The following is an 18,797-nucleotide window of genomic DNA, read 5'->3' as shown; positions in this document are numbered from 1 at the left end:
CCTTTACCAATCCAGCCACGGGCCCATCCATATGGCCCATCAAGACTCACTCTCATTTCATCAGTCCATAAAACCTTAGAAAAATCAGTCTTGAGATATTTCTTGGCCCAGTCTTGACGTTTCAGCTTGTGTGTCTTGTTCAGTGGTGGTCGTCTTTCAGCCTTTCTTACCTTGGCCATGTCTCTGAGTATTGCACACCTTGTGCTTTTGGGCACTCCAGTGATGTTGCAGCTCTGAAATATGGCCAAACTGGTGGCAAGTGGCATCTTGGCAGCTGCACGCTTGACTTTTCTCAGTTCATGGGCAGTTATTTTGCGCCTTGGTGTTTCCACACGCTTCTTGCGACCCTGTTGACTATTTTGAATGAAACGCTTGATTGTTCGATGATCACGCTTCAGAAGCTTTGCAATTTTAAGAGTGCTGCATCCCTCTGCAAGATATCTCACTATTTTTGACTTTTCTGAGCCTGTCAAGTCCTTCTTTTGACCCATTTTGCCAAAGGAAAGGAAGTTGCCTAATAATTATGCACACCTGATATAGGGTGTTGATGTCATTAGACCACACCCCTTCTCATTACAGAGATGCACATCACCTAATATGCTTAATTGGTAGTAGGCTTTCGAGCCTATACAGCTTGGAGTAAGACAACATGCATAAAGAGGATGATGTGGTCAAAATACTAATCTGCCTAATAATTCTGCACTCCCTGTATAGCCTTCTGTGTCTGATAGACTCCTCATTACTAATAGGTTTTCTCAATTTCTAACACATTGACTATTTCCTTATGTGTCTATATACAAATTGGTAGATTATCATGCAGAACCCATGTTGATTGGAGCAATTGTTACTCATCCGCATAATATTAAATTAATGAAAGTGCACTCTAGTGGTTATGGTTCTCAGAGTGTACCTTTAAACGGTATTGACTTAGATGAACATTATTGCTCATACATTGAACATGGCTTAAAATAAGAACCTTAATTGAATAGCTGTGGTATATCAGATCCAGTGCCCACGTGGATTGGTATACATTGGTTAAGTAATAACAATCTATGAGGGTGTATTTAGTGACAGAGATCCTCTATACGCATTATAATCGTGTAATTGTAGTGAGACATTTTCTTGAGGCGTGCAAATCCCTACCCTCCCAAAAATCCATGGGCATTAATCATATCCCTATATTGCTTAGAGGTGGTAGCCATGCAAAGGAACTGTTGACGTTAGTGGCATACTAGATCTATAGACTTCACATCTTCAGTCCAAAGGGGATAAATAAAAAAATTGTAACAAACCTTCGTTGCTTTCTTGATAAAAGATAATTATTGAAGTGATTCCCTATATATTAGATGGTTGTGATTTAGTAGGGCATAGATGTGTTAGCTTTTAAGCATTTTGCAACCTTGAATTTTTGTTTTTTATTTTAATTTTATTCAAGTGCCATCCTGTAATCTACATTCAGCATAGTAGTCCATTTGGGCTAGCTCAGTTTGGCCAGACTGACAGGGTTCTTTACTGAAGTCTGAATGGCCTTGTGCCAAATGGGGCAAAACCACGTGGCTGCGAACAGGACCGTTGAGACTGTAAAATCAGGAATTTGTTCAAAGTATTCAACAGTGTTCAAATATTGCAATTCAGGTACACAAAGAATGCATCAAATCCAGCAGTTTTGCACGCTACAGGCTAACAGTTAAAAACCCTAGCAAGCAGCAACAAAAAAGTGTTTTGTTTTTTTAAATGAATCAATCAAAAAGCGGGGGTCAATAAACTGGTGACTGTCGTTGCTGCCCAGTTTCTAGAAATGTCCCATCACACTGAACAGATAATTGCCCACATACTAATGCCCACCCTGCAATTGGGGGTTGCTAAATTTATACTAGGGGGAACATAGAATCCCCTCAATCCCCAGCCATTAGGTTCTCTCCATATATTATTACAGCTACCAACCTGCCACCAGTGGTTGGGGAATGGGGTGGGGGCAATAGGTTCCCCCTTAAAATTATAATAGCCCCTAGCAGCAGCTAATGGTTGTAGCCTGGGCTAGGCTCATAAGGTCCCTGGACAAAATAAGTAGCCGCTACCCACTAACTACCAGTGGGGGCATGTGGCGATATAAAGATGTCTTCTGTTTTTAAATTTAATAGCTCCCAACTGCTGACCATTTTTTTTACTTAAAGTCTCAATTCTTATAGGTGGGGGAAAATAGGGGGACTATGTTCCCCTCATAATTTAACAGGACCCATTCCCCTGGCATGAAGTCTTTCTAGTAATTGGGCTTGACTGATTTTGGCTTTAGTAAACATGAGAATTGCTGTTGTAGTTGGAATTCGGTCATTTTCCCAGATTGTGTCCATCCATCTGATTTAATGAATAACCCTATAGGAGTCTAAACTTTGATTTCCTGCTTTGTCAAACGTCTAGCACAGGCTGCTTTAATTTATAGTTTATGTATATCGTATCTTTTTATATTGGATTTCTTTAGCTAAGCATTGTGTACTTACATTGCCCGGAGCTACAGATTTCAATATGATGTGGTTGCCATTTATTGGCATGCTGTGAAGTAACTTATTTTTTTTGCACAGTGTTTAGTTTACATATGTTTACACTTGTTTCTAAGTGTTCCATTTTTCTAGACACAATGTATCCTGGGGATAATATTTCAGCACACCTGTCTCTCCAGTCTGATTCTTTCCCTATGGCTATGGTTTTGCTGTATATTGCAGATCACAGTTTTTATTTCAGCTCACTTTAATAGGGTGTCCTCAAAGGGCACCGGGACCAAATATAATTTTTTTTTTATATATAATAATAAAATTTAAAAGATGCTCCCCTCAGCACAAATCCTAAACTTCGAAGTGTCTCTCACACTACACACACTGCACCCCTCACAACCACACACACTGCATCCGCTCACAATCACACACTGCATCCGCTCACAATCACACACTGCACCCCTCACACTCACACACACTGCGTCCCTCACACTCACACACACTGCGTCCCTCACACTCACACACTGTACCCCTCACAATCACACACACTGCACCCCACACACACTGCACCACTCACTATCACACACCCTGCACCCCTCACAATCACACACCCTGCACCCCTCACAATCACACACTACATCCCACACACACTGCACCCCTAACAATCACACACACCCCACACACACTGCACCCCTCATTATCACACCCGGCACCCCTCACAATCACACACTGCACCGCTCACAATCACACACTACCCACACACACTGCACCCCCACAATCCCACACACACTGCATGCCTCACACACACACACCCTGCACCGCTCTCACCCACACACACACACACACACCCTGCACCCCTCACAAACACACACACACACCCTGCACCTCTCACACACTGCACCCCTCAAACATACACACTGCAGCCCTACCTACACTACACCTCCTTACCTCACACTACTGCCCATAACCCCTAGTACAGGCCCAATACCGGAAGACCCCAGGTAAGTTGTCAAACTGTTCTTAAACAGTTTGACTACTTACTCTGAGAGGGCACCATGGCACGTCTAGCACCATAACTACTACAGAGGGCTGTAGTGGTTATTGTGCCTGTACTGTTCCTTTAAATAATCTACCAGTGTCCCTCCCGAGATTAGGTTCTGGATCCGCCCCTGTATAGTGTCAGTCACAACCAGAAGAGGTGTGGCCAAGGCTGCATACACAGAAACAAAAGTGATTTGCGTAACTAATAAATGGCACTTGTACAGTGAGACTGCAGGAGCATGATCTATACACCAAAAAAGGCTTTATTAATCTAAAGTTGTTTTAGTGACTATAGTGTCTCTGTAATACTGCTCCTTCCCCTTCTAGGTATGATGTTGTCTGGCTATTTAATGTCACCCAAGTCTTTTTTTCACATTGTCTTTACCTCACTGTTCATCGTCTTACCCTCTCTAACATTCTTCTACACCTATATATTGTTTGAATTCACCTTTTATGCCATGCAGATGAAAGTCCCTGTGAGTACATTCATGTACTTGCACCTTTCTGCTTAAATAACGCAGTAATTACATTTTTCAAGCACAATTCTGGCTTGAGTGAACTCATTTGGACTTTATACATTTGACTATGAAATAGTATCTTGTAATAACAATTTTTTTTTTTTAACAAACATAATTTTGGAACAACAAGCTATCAGGAGAAACTCCCTTTCTTGAGCCTAATAATACATTTCTGAGCAAAATGACACATGCAGGGTTATTCGCCAAAATGAGAATTCAAAGTAAACGTCAAATTTAAGCTAAAAATAGCTGAACTGGAAACATAGGCGTGTGCCGGGTGTGCCTGGGCACACCCTAATCCCCGCGGCACGCCTATGGATTAAGTCCTGTAGGAACGGAGTTCCTGCACTTTTTATGAGCAGGAACACCGTTCTTGCAGGCACTCAGCGCCCCCAAATGCCCCCCTTCCTCCCCCTGTCATGGGGAGGCAAGAGGTGATGGACCCCAAACCCCCCGGTCGGGCGCCTGTCTTCATCTCAGCCGCGGTGAGGGAGGTGTGTTCTCTCTGCTCCCTCTCACCGCGCGCGCCATTTGCTGATGCCGGAGCCGGAATATGATGTCATATTCCGTCTCCCAGCTACAGCAGACAGCCCGTGCGGTGAGAGGGAGCAGAGAGAACACAGCTCCCTCACCGCGGCTGAGATGAAGACAGGCGCCCGACCCACTGGACCCCAGGGACAGGTCCACGCCAGCACTCCAGGTAGGGAGGCTAGGTGGACATTTTTTAATTAAAAAATAATAATTTGTGTGTCTGTGAATGTGTGTGTATACGTGTCAGTGTATGTGTGTGTGTGTGTGTATGTCTGTGAATGTGTATGTGTGTCTGTGAATGTGTGTGTGTATATGTGTCAGTGTATGTGTCTGTATGTGTGTGTCTATGTGTGTCTGTGAATGTATGAGTGTGTGTCAGTGTATGTGTGTGTGTGTATATGAATGTGTGTGTGTATGTGTATCTGTGAATGTATGAGTGTGTGTCAGTGTATGTGAATGTGTGTGTGTTTATGTGTGTCTGTGAATGTATGAGTGTGTGTGTCTGAATGTGTGTGTCTGAGTATGCGTGTCAGTGTGTGTGTGTGCACATATATATATTATATATATATATATATATATATATATATATACACACACACACACATTGGAGTGTATATTATTTTTTTTGGGGGGGGGGGGGGGAATCTTGGGAGAGTTCCCACACTTTATTCCCCAGGACTTTATTCTCCCCTGTCGGCTCACACAGAACCGGCGCTATCTGAGTGCCGGCTCTGCTCTAAGCCTCCATGGTCCGGCGGGGAGATCAAAGATCTACCTCACCGGCCCACAGCAGCATGGAGGGAGGCAGGAGAAGACCCGGGGAACTCCAGACAGCAGCTCCGCCAGGTTCCTCTCGCGATATCTTAGCGTTGCCGTGGCAACGCTCAGATCTCGCGAGAGTTAACTCTAGCCCCGCAGGCTAGAGTTAACTCTCCACTGGACCACCAGGGATGGCACATGGCAGCAAGGATCCCCCTCCCTACATAAGGTACGAAGGGAGGGGGGATATTTACTAATCTGCCCCCACCTCCACAATCCCTCCAAACATACAGAACACACACACAAACAGCACCTACAGAAATACAGCACCCTCACACAGCCCCCACACACATACAGTACACATACAGCACCCACACACAGCACACTAACCACACTCTCACAAACACACAACACCCTCACACACAGCACACTAACAGCACCCTCACAAATACACGACACCCACACACATCACACAAACAGCACCATCACACACACAGCACACTAACAGGACCCTAACAAACACACACACCCTCACACCCAAACAGCACCCTCACAAACACCCTCACCCACATAGCACACTAACAGCACCCTCACACTGTCAGGGTACCTGTGGTCTCTACCTCTGAAAGAGGTAGAGACTTAGCTGTTCCTCCATCCAGACGGCCTGATGGCTCCCTTCTCCACGGTCTATCCGGTCATGCAAGGCCGGCCGCGAGGGAGTGACTGCCTTTTACAGCATCTAGGCAGGAAGTTGTCATCAGGACACTCCTCCGGAACGACCTGTCACTCAATTGCTGCAGGACCAATCAGGACGCCTCGGAGGCGTGGTTACTGCTCTGAACAGGGTATTTAACAGAGCTTCTTTCATTAGCTCATTGCCCTGTCGTGGTTCTAGCTTGTTCTAGTCACTCAGTGCTTGTGTATTCTATTATTCCTTTTGGTTTTGACCCGGCTTGTTTACCTTACTCTGCTTATCTCTGTTACCCTTGATTCGGCTTGTCTCTCGCTTACCTGTCTTCTGTTACCCTCGACCTCGGCTTGTCTTTGACCATTCTATACTGTACTAATTACGTTAGTCCGGCCATTCTAAGGTCCGGTATACGTATCTGGCTACTGTTTGTACTCTGCGTGTTGGATCCCTGTCCTGATCCTGACACACACACACATCACACTAACAGCACCCTCACACATACATCACACTAACAGCACCCTCACACATACACACACACACAGCAGCACCCTTACACACAGCACACTAACAGCACACACACACAGCAGTGTGTGCATACACATACACATGCGGCGTATGTTTGTGCTTTAGGGTGCACACCTTAATGCAATAGGCTGCGCACGCCTATGACTGGAAATAGTTGTCTATGGTACCAATTTGGCTACTTTGCCCTTAACTTTGAAAATAACTTTGAATTCCCTTCAGTGAATAACACTAATACAATTTAAAGCTGAGTTGTGGTACAGAGGTTAAAGTGACATCAGTGCAGATAAGTACAAAGTCAGATTAGGGTATGAAGGAAAAAACAAGACACCAATATACTTATAATGTGTAAGGATTTACAGAGTGTGGAGGAAAAAAAGAGAAACAAACAAACAATAAAACAGGACAGGAAAAGATACTACAAAGGGGAATTAAAAAATATACCTATATTCAAGCATCCAGAATATGCATATACACACACACACACATATATCTACACAAACATATACATGTTTATGCATATATATATATATACACACACACACACACACACACACACACACACACACACACACACACACACACACACAACTACAAATGTAATTATATATATATATATATATTGTATTTTTTTTTTTTTTTTAAAGGACCACAGCTTAATGAAGTGGTCTGGGTGCCAGTTCCAGCTAGGGTTAACCCATTTTTTTTTTTATAAACAGCAGTTTCTCTGAAACTGCTATGTTTATAAATTGGTTATAAACATAGAAGTTTCTCTGTCATTGACAGCCGCTAGAGGCGCTTGTGTGATTCTCACTGTGCACGCAAGCGTCTATAGGAAAGCATTGTAAATGCTTTCCTATGCGACCGGCTGAATGCGCGCAGCTCTTGCCGCGCGTGCGCATTCAGCCGACGGGGCGGAACGGAGATCTCCCCGCCCAGCGCTGGAAAAAGGTAAGTTTTACCCCTTTTCCCCTTTCCAGAGCCGGGCGGGAGGGGGACCCTGAGGGTGGGGGCACCCTCAGGGCACTCTAGTGCCAGGAAAACGAGTATGTTTTCCTGGCACTAGAGTGGTCCTTTAATGGAACATGCATAAACAGCTTAAAATGATAGCAAGAGTTTGCTTGTCTAAACCATAGACATCCCAACGCACTGTTCTTTGAATTGTTGTTCATAAAGCTTTAAAAAAAAAAAAAAAAAACACAGCTTTGCTCTGTTGTTCCTTTGTAGTGTATCAATAAAGTTACTTGAAGCTCCCCCTTGCTGAATGATCATGGGGAAGAGCCGGGCTCGCAAGTTTAAGCCTCCTTCATTCTCTCCCACGGTGGCAGCTAAGAAGCAGCCTGACAGGTCCGGCGATACCGAGGATGATAAGAATGTGGATGCCGAGGAGCTCCTGCAGAATGTGAGCACACACACTCCATGTTGGAGAGGAGAGACAGACAGAGGATAGGAAGCATGGCTGGGAGTCCATGTTGGGGGAGGTAGTATCCCTTTATAGCAATGCTCTGCAAACTATGGCTACCACGTGTTATGGTCTGACTTTACCCAACACTCTCAGACAGCTCAGTGGCTGGCTGGGCATCATGGGAAATGCAGTCCATACCAGAGTGGCAAAGGATAGCCAATACTTTTATAATGTGTTCTTAAATATTGAGGAAAGAATACACACTGAATGCATGTAACAATAAATATAATAATAATAATAATTATAACAATACTGGGACATAATTGGTGAGTTCTATCGGTGTTCTTATACATGAGATAAAATGTCATTTATCCCACAAAATACACATTTTATGTTATGTGATAGAATTAGTGTGTGATTGTTGAAGTTAGAAGTAGTCTATATAATGTAAGCGCGATTGAGCAGGGTCCTTTTCAACCTATTCTTCCCTTAAGTTTTTTGTAATTGTCCCATTTATAGTTAAATCCCCCCTCTAATAATATTGTAAAGCGCTACGGAATCTGTTGGCGCTATATAAATGGTAATAATAATAGTCTGTTAAGGCGGATCTATCAGTTGGTGGGGTCTTTGTATATTTCGTAAAGATTTAAAACTGACAGGTCCAGTGGCCGCGGCGTGCAGGGGGTAGGTGAGTTTTACTTATCTCAGGCAGTCGCTGCAATTCTTAACGGCATTTTTTCCCCAGCTGCTGGAGATTCAGTTGCAGTGAGCCATGTCTGTGTTGTACTCTGACGCATACCGATGCCGCGAGATACTCCATAGACAGAGACTGAATCTTATAGCAGGTGGGATTTGACAGCAGAGTTCCACCTTTTGTCTTCTCAGGCTTTACCATAAGACAATGTAGTCCCTGTTTTGTCTAATGGTATATTTGGAATTTTGTTGGAATTTCAAAGACATTCCAACACAGTCTTGATCAGTATTTCATAAAGATTATATCTTTGATCTCCTGAAAAGTGACAACCTGCGTTAAAGGTATCCTAAAGTGCCAGGAAAACAAAGCCGTTTTCCTGGCACCATAGGGTTATTAGGTCCCGCAGGGTTAAATTCCCTTTCAGCCACTTACATGAATCGGTGCTGGGTCAGGCTCCTCCCCTGCTGACGTCAGCGTCATGCGCATGTGCGGCAATGGCTGCGAGCGCATTAGACCTCCCCATAGGAAAGCATTATCCGATGCTTTCCTACGAGGAAAATCTGACACTGGAGGTCCGTGAGGATGTCCAGCGGCAGATAACGGACAAAAAGTCTGTTTGAATTCCAGATGCGCCCCCAGTGGCTGTCTGGTAGACAGCAACAGAGGGCAGACTTAGAGCTGCAATGTAAACATAGCAGTTCTCTGGAACTGCAATGTTTAACATTGCAACACTAAGTGCAAAAGGGTCACAGCACCCAGACTACTTCAATTAGCTGAAGGGGTCTGGGTGCCTACAGTGTCCCTTTAAGGTGATGTAGGTTTAGAGTGTTAATTTTGGGTAGTGCTAGGGCAGCATTGAGATCTATGTAAGATTAGTGGTAGTTACTGTCATGGCGTCAGTATGACCTGATCTGTCCTGATTAGGGCTTCCGAACTGCATGGAGGTAGACAGTGCATTATTCCCCCACCGTACAGGAAAACTGCAATATGCTAGCTGGTCACTCCATTTTGTGCAGCTTGAGTGATGTCTAGTTTCAGGTCAGTTATTCTCAGTCAGTTAATAATTGCAATTAAAGGAATAATGTTCTAAACACATATGTATTTTTAGATCCCTAAGCCCTTTCGAATGTAAAAAAAAAAGTGACATTTATCTTTCATCCAGCAGCATGGCAGTCTTGCTGTGACCGCCGCTCCTTCTTTGTGTGAGATCGTGCAGAACAATGACAGATGAAATGCTCTAACTATTGCACATGCACTACAATTGCTGCTTTGCACCAATAGAATTATTCTGATGGAAAAGCATTACCGTATATACTCGAGTATAAGCCGAGTTTTTCAGCCCATTTTTTGGGCTGAAAAACCCCAACTCGGCTTATACTCGAGTCATAGTCTGTATTATGGCAATTTGCATTGCCATAATACAGACTGGGGGGAGGGGGGTGCTGGCAGAGCTGTAACTTACCTTTCCTGCAGCTCCTGTCAGCTCTCTCCTCCTCTGCGCCGTCCGTTCAGCACCTCGGTCAGCTCCCAGTGTAAATCTCGCGAGAGCCGCGGCTCTCGCGAGATTTACACTGTGAGCTGACAGAGGGAGCTGCACAGACCGCGCGGAGGAGGAGAGAGCTGACAGGAGCTGCAGGAAAGGTAAGTTACAGCTCTGCCAGCACCCCTCTCCCCCACTGAACTGCCACTGGACCACCAGGGAAGGAGAGCCCCCCTCCCTGCCATATATCAAGCAGGGAGGGGGGACGAAAAAAAAAAATATAAATAAAATAAGAATAAAAAAATAATAAGAATAAAAAAAAAATTAATAATAACAAAAAAAAAAGGGGTATAAGGACCACTATGGGAGGGAGGGGGGGGATAAGGACCACTATGGGAGGGAGGGGGGGATATAAGGACCACTATGGGAGGGAGGGGGGTATAAGGACCACTATGGGAGGGAGGGGGGTATAAGGACCACTATGGGAGGGAGGGGGGTATAAGGACCACTATGGGAGGGAGGGGGGTATAAGGACCACTATGGGAGGGGGGGGGGGGATAAGGACCACTATGGGAGGGAGGGGGGGGATAAGGACCACTATGGGAGGGAGGGGGGGGGATAAGGACCACTATGGGAGGGAGGGGGGGGGGGATAAGGACCACTATGGGAGGGAGGGGGGGGGGATAAGGACCACTATGGGAGGGAGGGGGGGTATAAGGACCACTATGGGAGGGAGGGGGGGTATAAGGACCACTATGGGAGGGAGGGGGGGGTATAAGGACCACTATGGGAGGGAGGGGGTGGGATAAGGACCACTATGGGAGGGAGGGGGTGGGATAAGGACCACTATGGGAGGGAGGGGGGGTATAAGGACCACTATGGGAGGGAGGGGGGGTATATGGACCACTATGGGAGGGATGGGGGGATAAGGAACACTATGGGAGGGAGAAGGGGGATAAGGACCACTATGAGAGGGAGGGGGTGGGATAAGGACCACTATGGGAGGGGAGGGGGAAGTAAGGACCACTAGGGGAGGGGAGGGTAAGGACCACTAGGGGAGGGGTGAGTCAGGACCACTGGGGGGGGGGTGAAGGAACACGGGGGTGGGGAGGTAAGGACCACTGAGGGAGGAGGAGGGGAAGTCAGGACATATGGGGGGGGGGAGGGGGCGGCAAAAAATTTTTTGCCTACGGCGGCAAATATCCTTGCACCGGCCCTGCACACACTGCATTCACACACTGCATTCATACAAACACACACACTGCATTCATGCACACACACACTGCACTCATACACACACGCTGCACTCATACACACACACATACGCACACACTGCATTCATTATACACACACTGTAAATAAATATTCAATTAATATATTTTTTTTAGGATCTAATTTTACTTAGAAATTTACCAGTAGCTGCTGCATTTCCCACCCTAGTCTTATACTCGAGTCAATACGTTTTCCCAGTTTTTTGGGATAAAATTAGGGGCCTCGGCTTATATTCGGGTCGGCTTATACTCGAGTATATACGGTAAGTTGTTTTTCTAAAGGAAAACTTAAAATTGTCCGGCATCGTCATGACACCAAACGTACGTTTTTCTAGTCCTCACTAGGAATTGCCTCAAGTGGCAGTTTGCATACTTTTGTCACAGTGCAGGGACAACTTCTAACACCAAGACCACTACATTTAACTGTAGTGGGTTTGGTGCTTAGAATGCCCCTGTAAAGGTAATCTGGTGTTTTATTCTTTTAATATCCAATTTATATGATATTTTCTTTTACTTAAAGGAACACTATAGTCACCTAAATTACTTTAGCTAAATAAAGCAGTTTTAGTGTATAGATCATTCCCCTGCAATTTCACTGCTCAATTCACTGTCATTTAGGAGTTAAATCACTTTGTTTCTGTTTATGCAGCCCTAGCCACACATCCCCTGGCTATGATTGACAGAGCCTGCATGAAAAAAAAAACTGGTTTCACTTTCAAACAGATGTAATTTACCTTAAATAATTGTATCTCAATCTCTACATTGAACTTTAATAACATACAGGAGGCTCTTGTAGGGTCTAGCAAGCTATTAACATAGCAGGGGATAAGAAAATCTTAATTAAACAGAACTTGCAATAAAGAAAGCCTAAATAGGGCTCTCTATACAGGAAGTGTTTATGGAAGGCTGTGCAAGTCACATGCAGGGAGGTGTGACTAGGGTTCATAAACAAAGGGATTTAACTCCTAAATGGCAGAGGATTGAGCAGTGAGGTTGCAGGGGCATGTTCTATACACCAAAACTGCTTCATTAAGCTGAAGTTGTTCAGGTGACTATAGTGTCCCTTTAAAGCAAATGTGTAGAGTTACAGATAAATGTAAAATATATGTTTATTTACTAAGAAAATTAAAAGTGGCAATGTTTAACCCCTTAAGGACACATGACGTGTGTGACACGTCAAGATTCCCTTTTATTCCAGAAGTTTGGTCCTTAAGGGGTTAAGGCAAAAATCAAAAATATCCATAGCTTGGATATTTTAGCTTTCATTTTTGCAATTTTGATTTTAATTAGTTACAGTTTGCTGTATAGTGCACACACCCCACAGTATTTAATCCATATCCAATTCCAGCTGAACTCTAAATGGTAGCTGCACAGACACTTCATGTATATTTACACCTTGCTTTGCAAAACTCTCCAAAATGCTAAAATCATCTGTGTTCTTTCCCAGCTCCAAAGTCCTTCTGCAGAAGTAAGGGAGTTTGCATGTGCCAGCATCTCTACTCTTGTCCAACAGAAACAAGTTATCCCTGCCTTTCTGCAGAGAGATGCAGTCCGATGCCTTGGTCCATTGCTACTTGATAAATGCTTGTCTGTCCGCGAGACTGCTGCTGGTGCCTTACGGTAAAAGACAAAAACAGCTATAAAATGTTGGTGTGTGCTTCTTGTGCTAATGCATTCAGTTATTTTATGTTTTTTTTTTTTAGGAACCTAAGCACTTGTGGAGGGTATGATGTATGTGATGACATGGTAACAAGGGACATCATGACTCCATTGGTGGCTTTGCTAAAAGAGGTAGGCTATATTCTTCTGCAAAATAATTGCTCTTAACACCTTCTAAAATTTGTGTGTTATGCGTTGTTATTGAACATTTAAAATGTAAGCATTAAAAGATGTCCATGCACACTATTGCACAATCATGCATCACGGTCTTATTTGTGTGTATATATATATAAGTTTCTGGTCTGTGCCTGTTGGCTTTTGTAAGGAAATTAACTGTGTGAACGGGTAATAGGGGAAGGACATAGAGGGAAGCTAGTGTAGTCCCACATTCTTACTGCTGTATGGCTCCTTCATTGATGCCCTACATCTACTGTGTAAGTGAAGCAAAGCATTTTTAGGGTAAAATTGTCCAAATGTAGTTATGGTATCTGAAGTAAATGTTTAGGTAATTGTGTGGTTTATTTTTTTTAACCCTTTTCTAAGCACATCTTTGTGCTTGGGTGAGGAAAATTGGATAGACTGAAATTGTAGCACATTCACTGCACACATAATGTGTGGGAGATTTGGAAATTATAGTAGAAAAGATTTACTGGTCCTAATATACCTAAAACAATGACTTCACTTGCCTGCTTGCACTTGCCATAGTGTGTTTTGTAAAGTAAAAGTCAGATTGGTGAGGCATTTACAGTTAGGATAGAGTTGTAGGGTGATTTGGGCTTTGCTGGGTTTAGTGTTAAAGGTCCAATACCCTTGATCTGTATTAAAGCAATTGATCCATTAATGGGATTTGATTATAATCTGGCTGGCTTTATATGGTTGTGGTAGATATGCATAGCAAATGTGCTGCTTTTAGCAGCAAATCATACAGCATTGTTTGAATGTTAGGGCACACAAACTGAGATACCAACATTTAATTGCTCTTCTGTGTTTATGAATAAAATAAAGATATGTTTTTAAACTTTTTTTTTTCTTTTCTTTTTAATGACTATAAACAGTGCACTACAGGCTTAGATGCAAATATGGAGCCTACAATAAACACCAAAGACCTGTCAAAGAAATGTGTGGAAGACATTGCAATCCAGGCTATTAATGTACTTTGGAATGTTTGGTAAGAATTTGTATTTGTATTTTTTTGTTGTTTCCCTCAACCCTTTTAAAATAAACCTGCTTTTTAGTTCAAACAGCAGAAAATTTGTACATATATTTTTAAAATTCTGCAGATGTTTTTATATTTTTAATTTAATTTTGAATCACTGTAAGCACTTTTATTCACTTAAGCTTATTTTGTTTTAATTTGGCAAACCGACAAAATAGGGCTTTAAATTGTAGCTGGTAGCTGTGCTTTAAAGTTCTGTGAGAGCGTTGATGTAGCAGGAATATGGTGTGACTGGTCCTAAGCTTTGTATCCAGAGCTGCCCTCTTATATCAAATACCCATTCTTCTTTGGTTTTGCCGTCTACTCATACATCCTCCATGCCTCCTCCAAACACATTGTTACAAAACACACTTTCAGCCTGAGTAATAGCTTTCTGCTAACAGGTTGTCAGACTCTGTAGTAAGTCCTCACTGCCTCCAGAAAGTAGCCCTAAGCTTGGTCAATGGAATATCTGAAAGAACCAGTCTTAAACTGCTATTTCTAAAGGGTCTTTTGTCAAATTCTTTATTTTACACTGGGACTAGTGTTTTACGACTCTCCCATTCCATTTGTGGTTAGAAATGTAAGTAGTGCTAGGGTTGCAAAACTGATTATAAACCCAAGGCATTATGCCTGTATTGCCTGTGGCTTATCAATATACAGTATTCAAACTGTTCAACTGGAACATATAGGCCCAACACTGCAGCAAGGTACCCTTCAACCAACAGATGGCGCTGCACCAAATTAAATCAATGTTACAGGTTACAAGTGTGCTGACTGCGTCCATAGAAGTGCCCATAATCTATACCCAGGTGGCTAGCTCTCAAGCCCTTAAACTAGCATCTAGTATTTTTACAACATTTCTGAGATGATCAGAAAGCTGGTTATGTGTTCTTTGTAACATAAAAGGAACCGCAACAGGAGCATCTATTATGAAAAGGGAGCTTCTGTTATATAAGGGAATTAACAACTCCTGTCTATGACTTGGTAGGACTTGAAGGTCCTGCTCCTTGAGACTAGAGATAGCAAGTACCAATGCTATTCCTGTCTCTTTGGTGTTTGGTGCTGAGCATGGATATCCATGCATAGCACCAGTCATTACAAAAGCAGAGACAGTCTTTCAATTTTCCTGCATTTGATATTGTTTGCCTATAAATTAGGGATCAACGATTATCGATCTGGCCGATTATTGGGTATTTTCGGCAATAGCGGTATCGGCCAATAAATATACCGATATTGCCGATAATACATACCAGGACCGCCGGGCCCATTACAAGCATGGCGGTCCTGGGAGGCCCAGCACACTCTTACTTACCATCCAAGCAGCTCCCTTCAGCTCCCCTGTCTAAATCTCGCGAGTCCCGCAAGATTTACACAGGGGAGCTGAAGGGAGGTAAGTAAGCGCTTGCTTGGCCTCCACTGCACAGTACATGCCACCAGACCACCAGGGGGTGGCATACTCCCCTTCCTGGTCAAGTAACAAGCAGGGAGGGGGGACTAAAAAATAAATAAAAATAATTATTTAAAAAAAAAAAAATAAAAAAATATTTAAAATAAAAAATGCCTCCCCTACCCCCCCATTTTACCCAAATGACCTACAGAAACACACACACACTACACAAAGACACGGCATTCACTATATACACACACTCTGCATTCATTATATATACACACCACACACACACACACACTGCATTCATTATATATACGCACACTGCACTAACACTCTGCATTCATTATATACACACTGCATTCACTTTACGCACACTACACAAACACACACTCTGCATTCAATATATATATGTCCAGACTCTGGCACTCAACCCAAAAATGAAAAATCAAAAGTATATTACCCGGGTGCCTCAAGGCCAATAGGTACACAAATTCAGACAGGAGCACTCACTTGGATTTTCCAATAGTGTATTCATCAGTCTACATCAACGTTTCGACCATTCAGGGTCTTTATCAAGATCTTGATAGATAGATAGATATATATATATTGAATGCAGAGTTTGTGTAGTGTGTGTGTGTGTATATAATGAATGCAGAGTGTGTGTTTGTGTAGTGTGCGTAAAGTGAATGCAGAGTGTATACAGCTCCCCTGTCTAAACACACTGCATCCACTACATGTGGCATGTATATTTTCTGCATTTACCTTTAGAAATAGTTTATTTTTCTCTTTGAATTCTGATTTATTAAAGACTCACCATCTGACTAACATAGACTATTTTTTCCGCGGTAATGCTATTTTATCGTTTGAAAAACTACAATTCAAGCATACATTGATGGATGAATGTATGATGGTTATTGAGAAATTGAAGGAATTATACAAAGTAACAGACACCGACAAAAATGACAAAATATTGGAAATTTCACCACTGGAAAAATTATTTTTACATGACCCAAATAGGAAAGGCACGATATCATTGTTATTTATTGCACAACGCCAAACCTTCTGTTAAACTCACACATGCTGTCCTGGGAAGCGGAGCTGGGTACCCAATACAAGTTATCTTAATGGTTTCGCTTTTTTTCAGCGCTGAAGGGAATTTCTTTTTGTTCCGACCATTTTGAAAATAATTTAAAATTTTGATATCGTTGGTACTTGGCTTTGTCCAGGCTACATAAAATGAATAATAAATACACCAACCGGTGCTGGAGAGACTGTGGCGGATTGGGCAACATGGCCCACATATGGTGGTATTGCCCAAAAATATCCACATATTGGAGAATAATATATGACTTGATCGCCAAAGTAGACAGCAGCATTGACATTTTAACATCAGAATTAGCTTTATTTAAAAAAAAAAAACAAAAAAACCCTGTGTCCGTCAACAGAATTAATAAAATAATAGGCCACATCCTGATAGCCGCCACTTCGTGCTTACCTAGGTACTGGAGAACTTAACATACTCCTTCGATTTAATGAAGTGCTAAAGCTGGTCATAGACAATAAGTCACACGAACTGTCACACAGAAACAACTCGCACATCTTTGCTACACTAAAATACCATTGGGATTTATGGGAAGTTGGAATTAAATGAGTTTACATGCCTTGTACATTATTTTATTGATTGTAACATTGGATGGACCTCCCCTTTCCTCCCAAGTTTCTCCTTCCTTTCCCCTCCTTTATTATACTGTTCTTATAATTTTTTGTAAAATTTGCAAAACTTGCAATAAAAACTATTTGAAAAGAAATTGTTTATTTTTTCAAAATGGTAAATGTACAGAATATCGTTAAGTTATCGGCTATCGGCCTGAAAGTTCAGTGTCGGCTCTAAAAAAATCAATATCGGTCAATCCCTACTATAAATCTACCCATGGCTTCCCAGCTGTTAGTTTGAATAGAATTCCTTTGAAATAATGACTGCTAGAGTATGTTTCGAAATGTAGAACATCATCTGGTGGGATAACTGTTGCACAACCCTGTTACATATTATACACGTACAATATTGAATGCTGCTTTGGAGTACAGCAACATTCCTTATATTAAGTATCTGAAATGAAATCAAATTTGAGCTCATTTTAAGCTGTGTGGTTGAATACTTCGATTACCTTTTCTTTTTTTTTTTTTCTGTTTCGTCTGTGTAGTGAAAGCAGCAGTACAGCGTTAACAATTTTCAACAAAGAAAACTGCGTTGAAATTGTTCTTCAGTGTCTGAGCAAGTTCCCAAATAACATGGAGTTGGCTATTTCAGCAGGTGAGCATTATGTGGAAGTATTATGCTATGGAAGTATAGAAATGAGATGCTGCACAATGTACACACAGACAGACAGAGACAGACACCACCACCCTCCACCAAATGCTATGTCTTCTTATGTGCTGTTCCACCACACACAAGGTTATGAACGGCAGGGGGGAACAAAGGAGGAATGGAATTTGTTTATCTGTGTGTGTGTATTACATTTTAACCTCTTTGAGTTGAGGTGGGCCCAACACATTGCTTCGCAATTCAACTGCCACTCAAAATGTTATAACCCTTTTATTTTTATATTTTATTTTATTAAATCATTATGTAGATAATGCAATAAGAAATGCTAAAAAACATAAAATTAAAAAATACCCCCAAAGTTCCTAGTAGAATCTCTTGTCTGGTGGGTCTCCCAGTAGGTTAAGCAACTTCCTATCTAGGAAGAAACCTCCAGTGAGTCTCTCATTTTGTTCTGTGGGGTCTATTCATATCCCATAAAGCTTTTTGCAGCAGATGTTTATGGGATAAGTAGTTTATCCCTGACATTAGATAGGCGAAGTGCTCTAAAAAAATATAGAAGCCATAGTACGGCTACTATTAAACTTAAAGATAAAACAATTTGCTGTTTAACGAACTTGACTACATGTAGCAATCTGTGGCTCGGCTGTCTCTCTGGAGAGAACTCATATTGCAGCCACCGACTGAGAAAGAGTAGGCCAGGAAATGCATAGAAATTAGTGGTTTAGTTATATTAATAATTTGCATAAATACACAAGGATATATCACACACAAAGTAGTATATTTTTTCATAATTAAGATGAGTTTTTTTTTTGTTTTTTTTCCCTTT

At 42.3% G+C, this 18,797-nt stretch overlaps 1 protein-coding gene across 1 annotated transcript in view; it reads left to right on the top strand.

Annotated features, from left to right (window-relative positions):
* Positions 1-7,805: 7,805 nt before the first annotated feature.
* HEATR3 (HEAT repeat containing 3) overlaps positions 7,806-18,797 on the top strand; it is a 28,546-nt gene continuing 17,554 nt past the window's right edge. The window contains exons 1-5 of the mRNA XM_063437908.1: positions 7,806-7,953; positions 12,849-13,021; positions 13,105-13,192; positions 14,116-14,228; positions 17,850-17,959. Of these exons, the coding sequence (XP_063293978.1) occupies positions 7,816-7,953; positions 12,849-13,021; positions 13,105-13,192; positions 14,116-14,228; positions 17,850-17,959 (622 nt within the window). The 5' untranslated portion in view covers positions 7,806-7,815. The remainder of the gene's footprint in view (positions 7,954-12,848; positions 13,022-13,104; positions 13,193-14,115; positions 14,229-17,849; positions 17,960-18,797) is intronic.

Source organism: Pelobates fuscus, chromosome 12 (assembly GCF_036172605.1).
Source record: "Pelobates fuscus isolate aPelFus1 chromosome 12, aPelFus1.pri, whole genome shotgun sequence".
NCBI lineage: Eukaryota > Metazoa > Chordata > Amphibia > Anura > Pelobatidae > Pelobates > Pelobates fuscus.
This window is presented reverse-complemented; position numbering and strand designations above follow the sequence as displayed.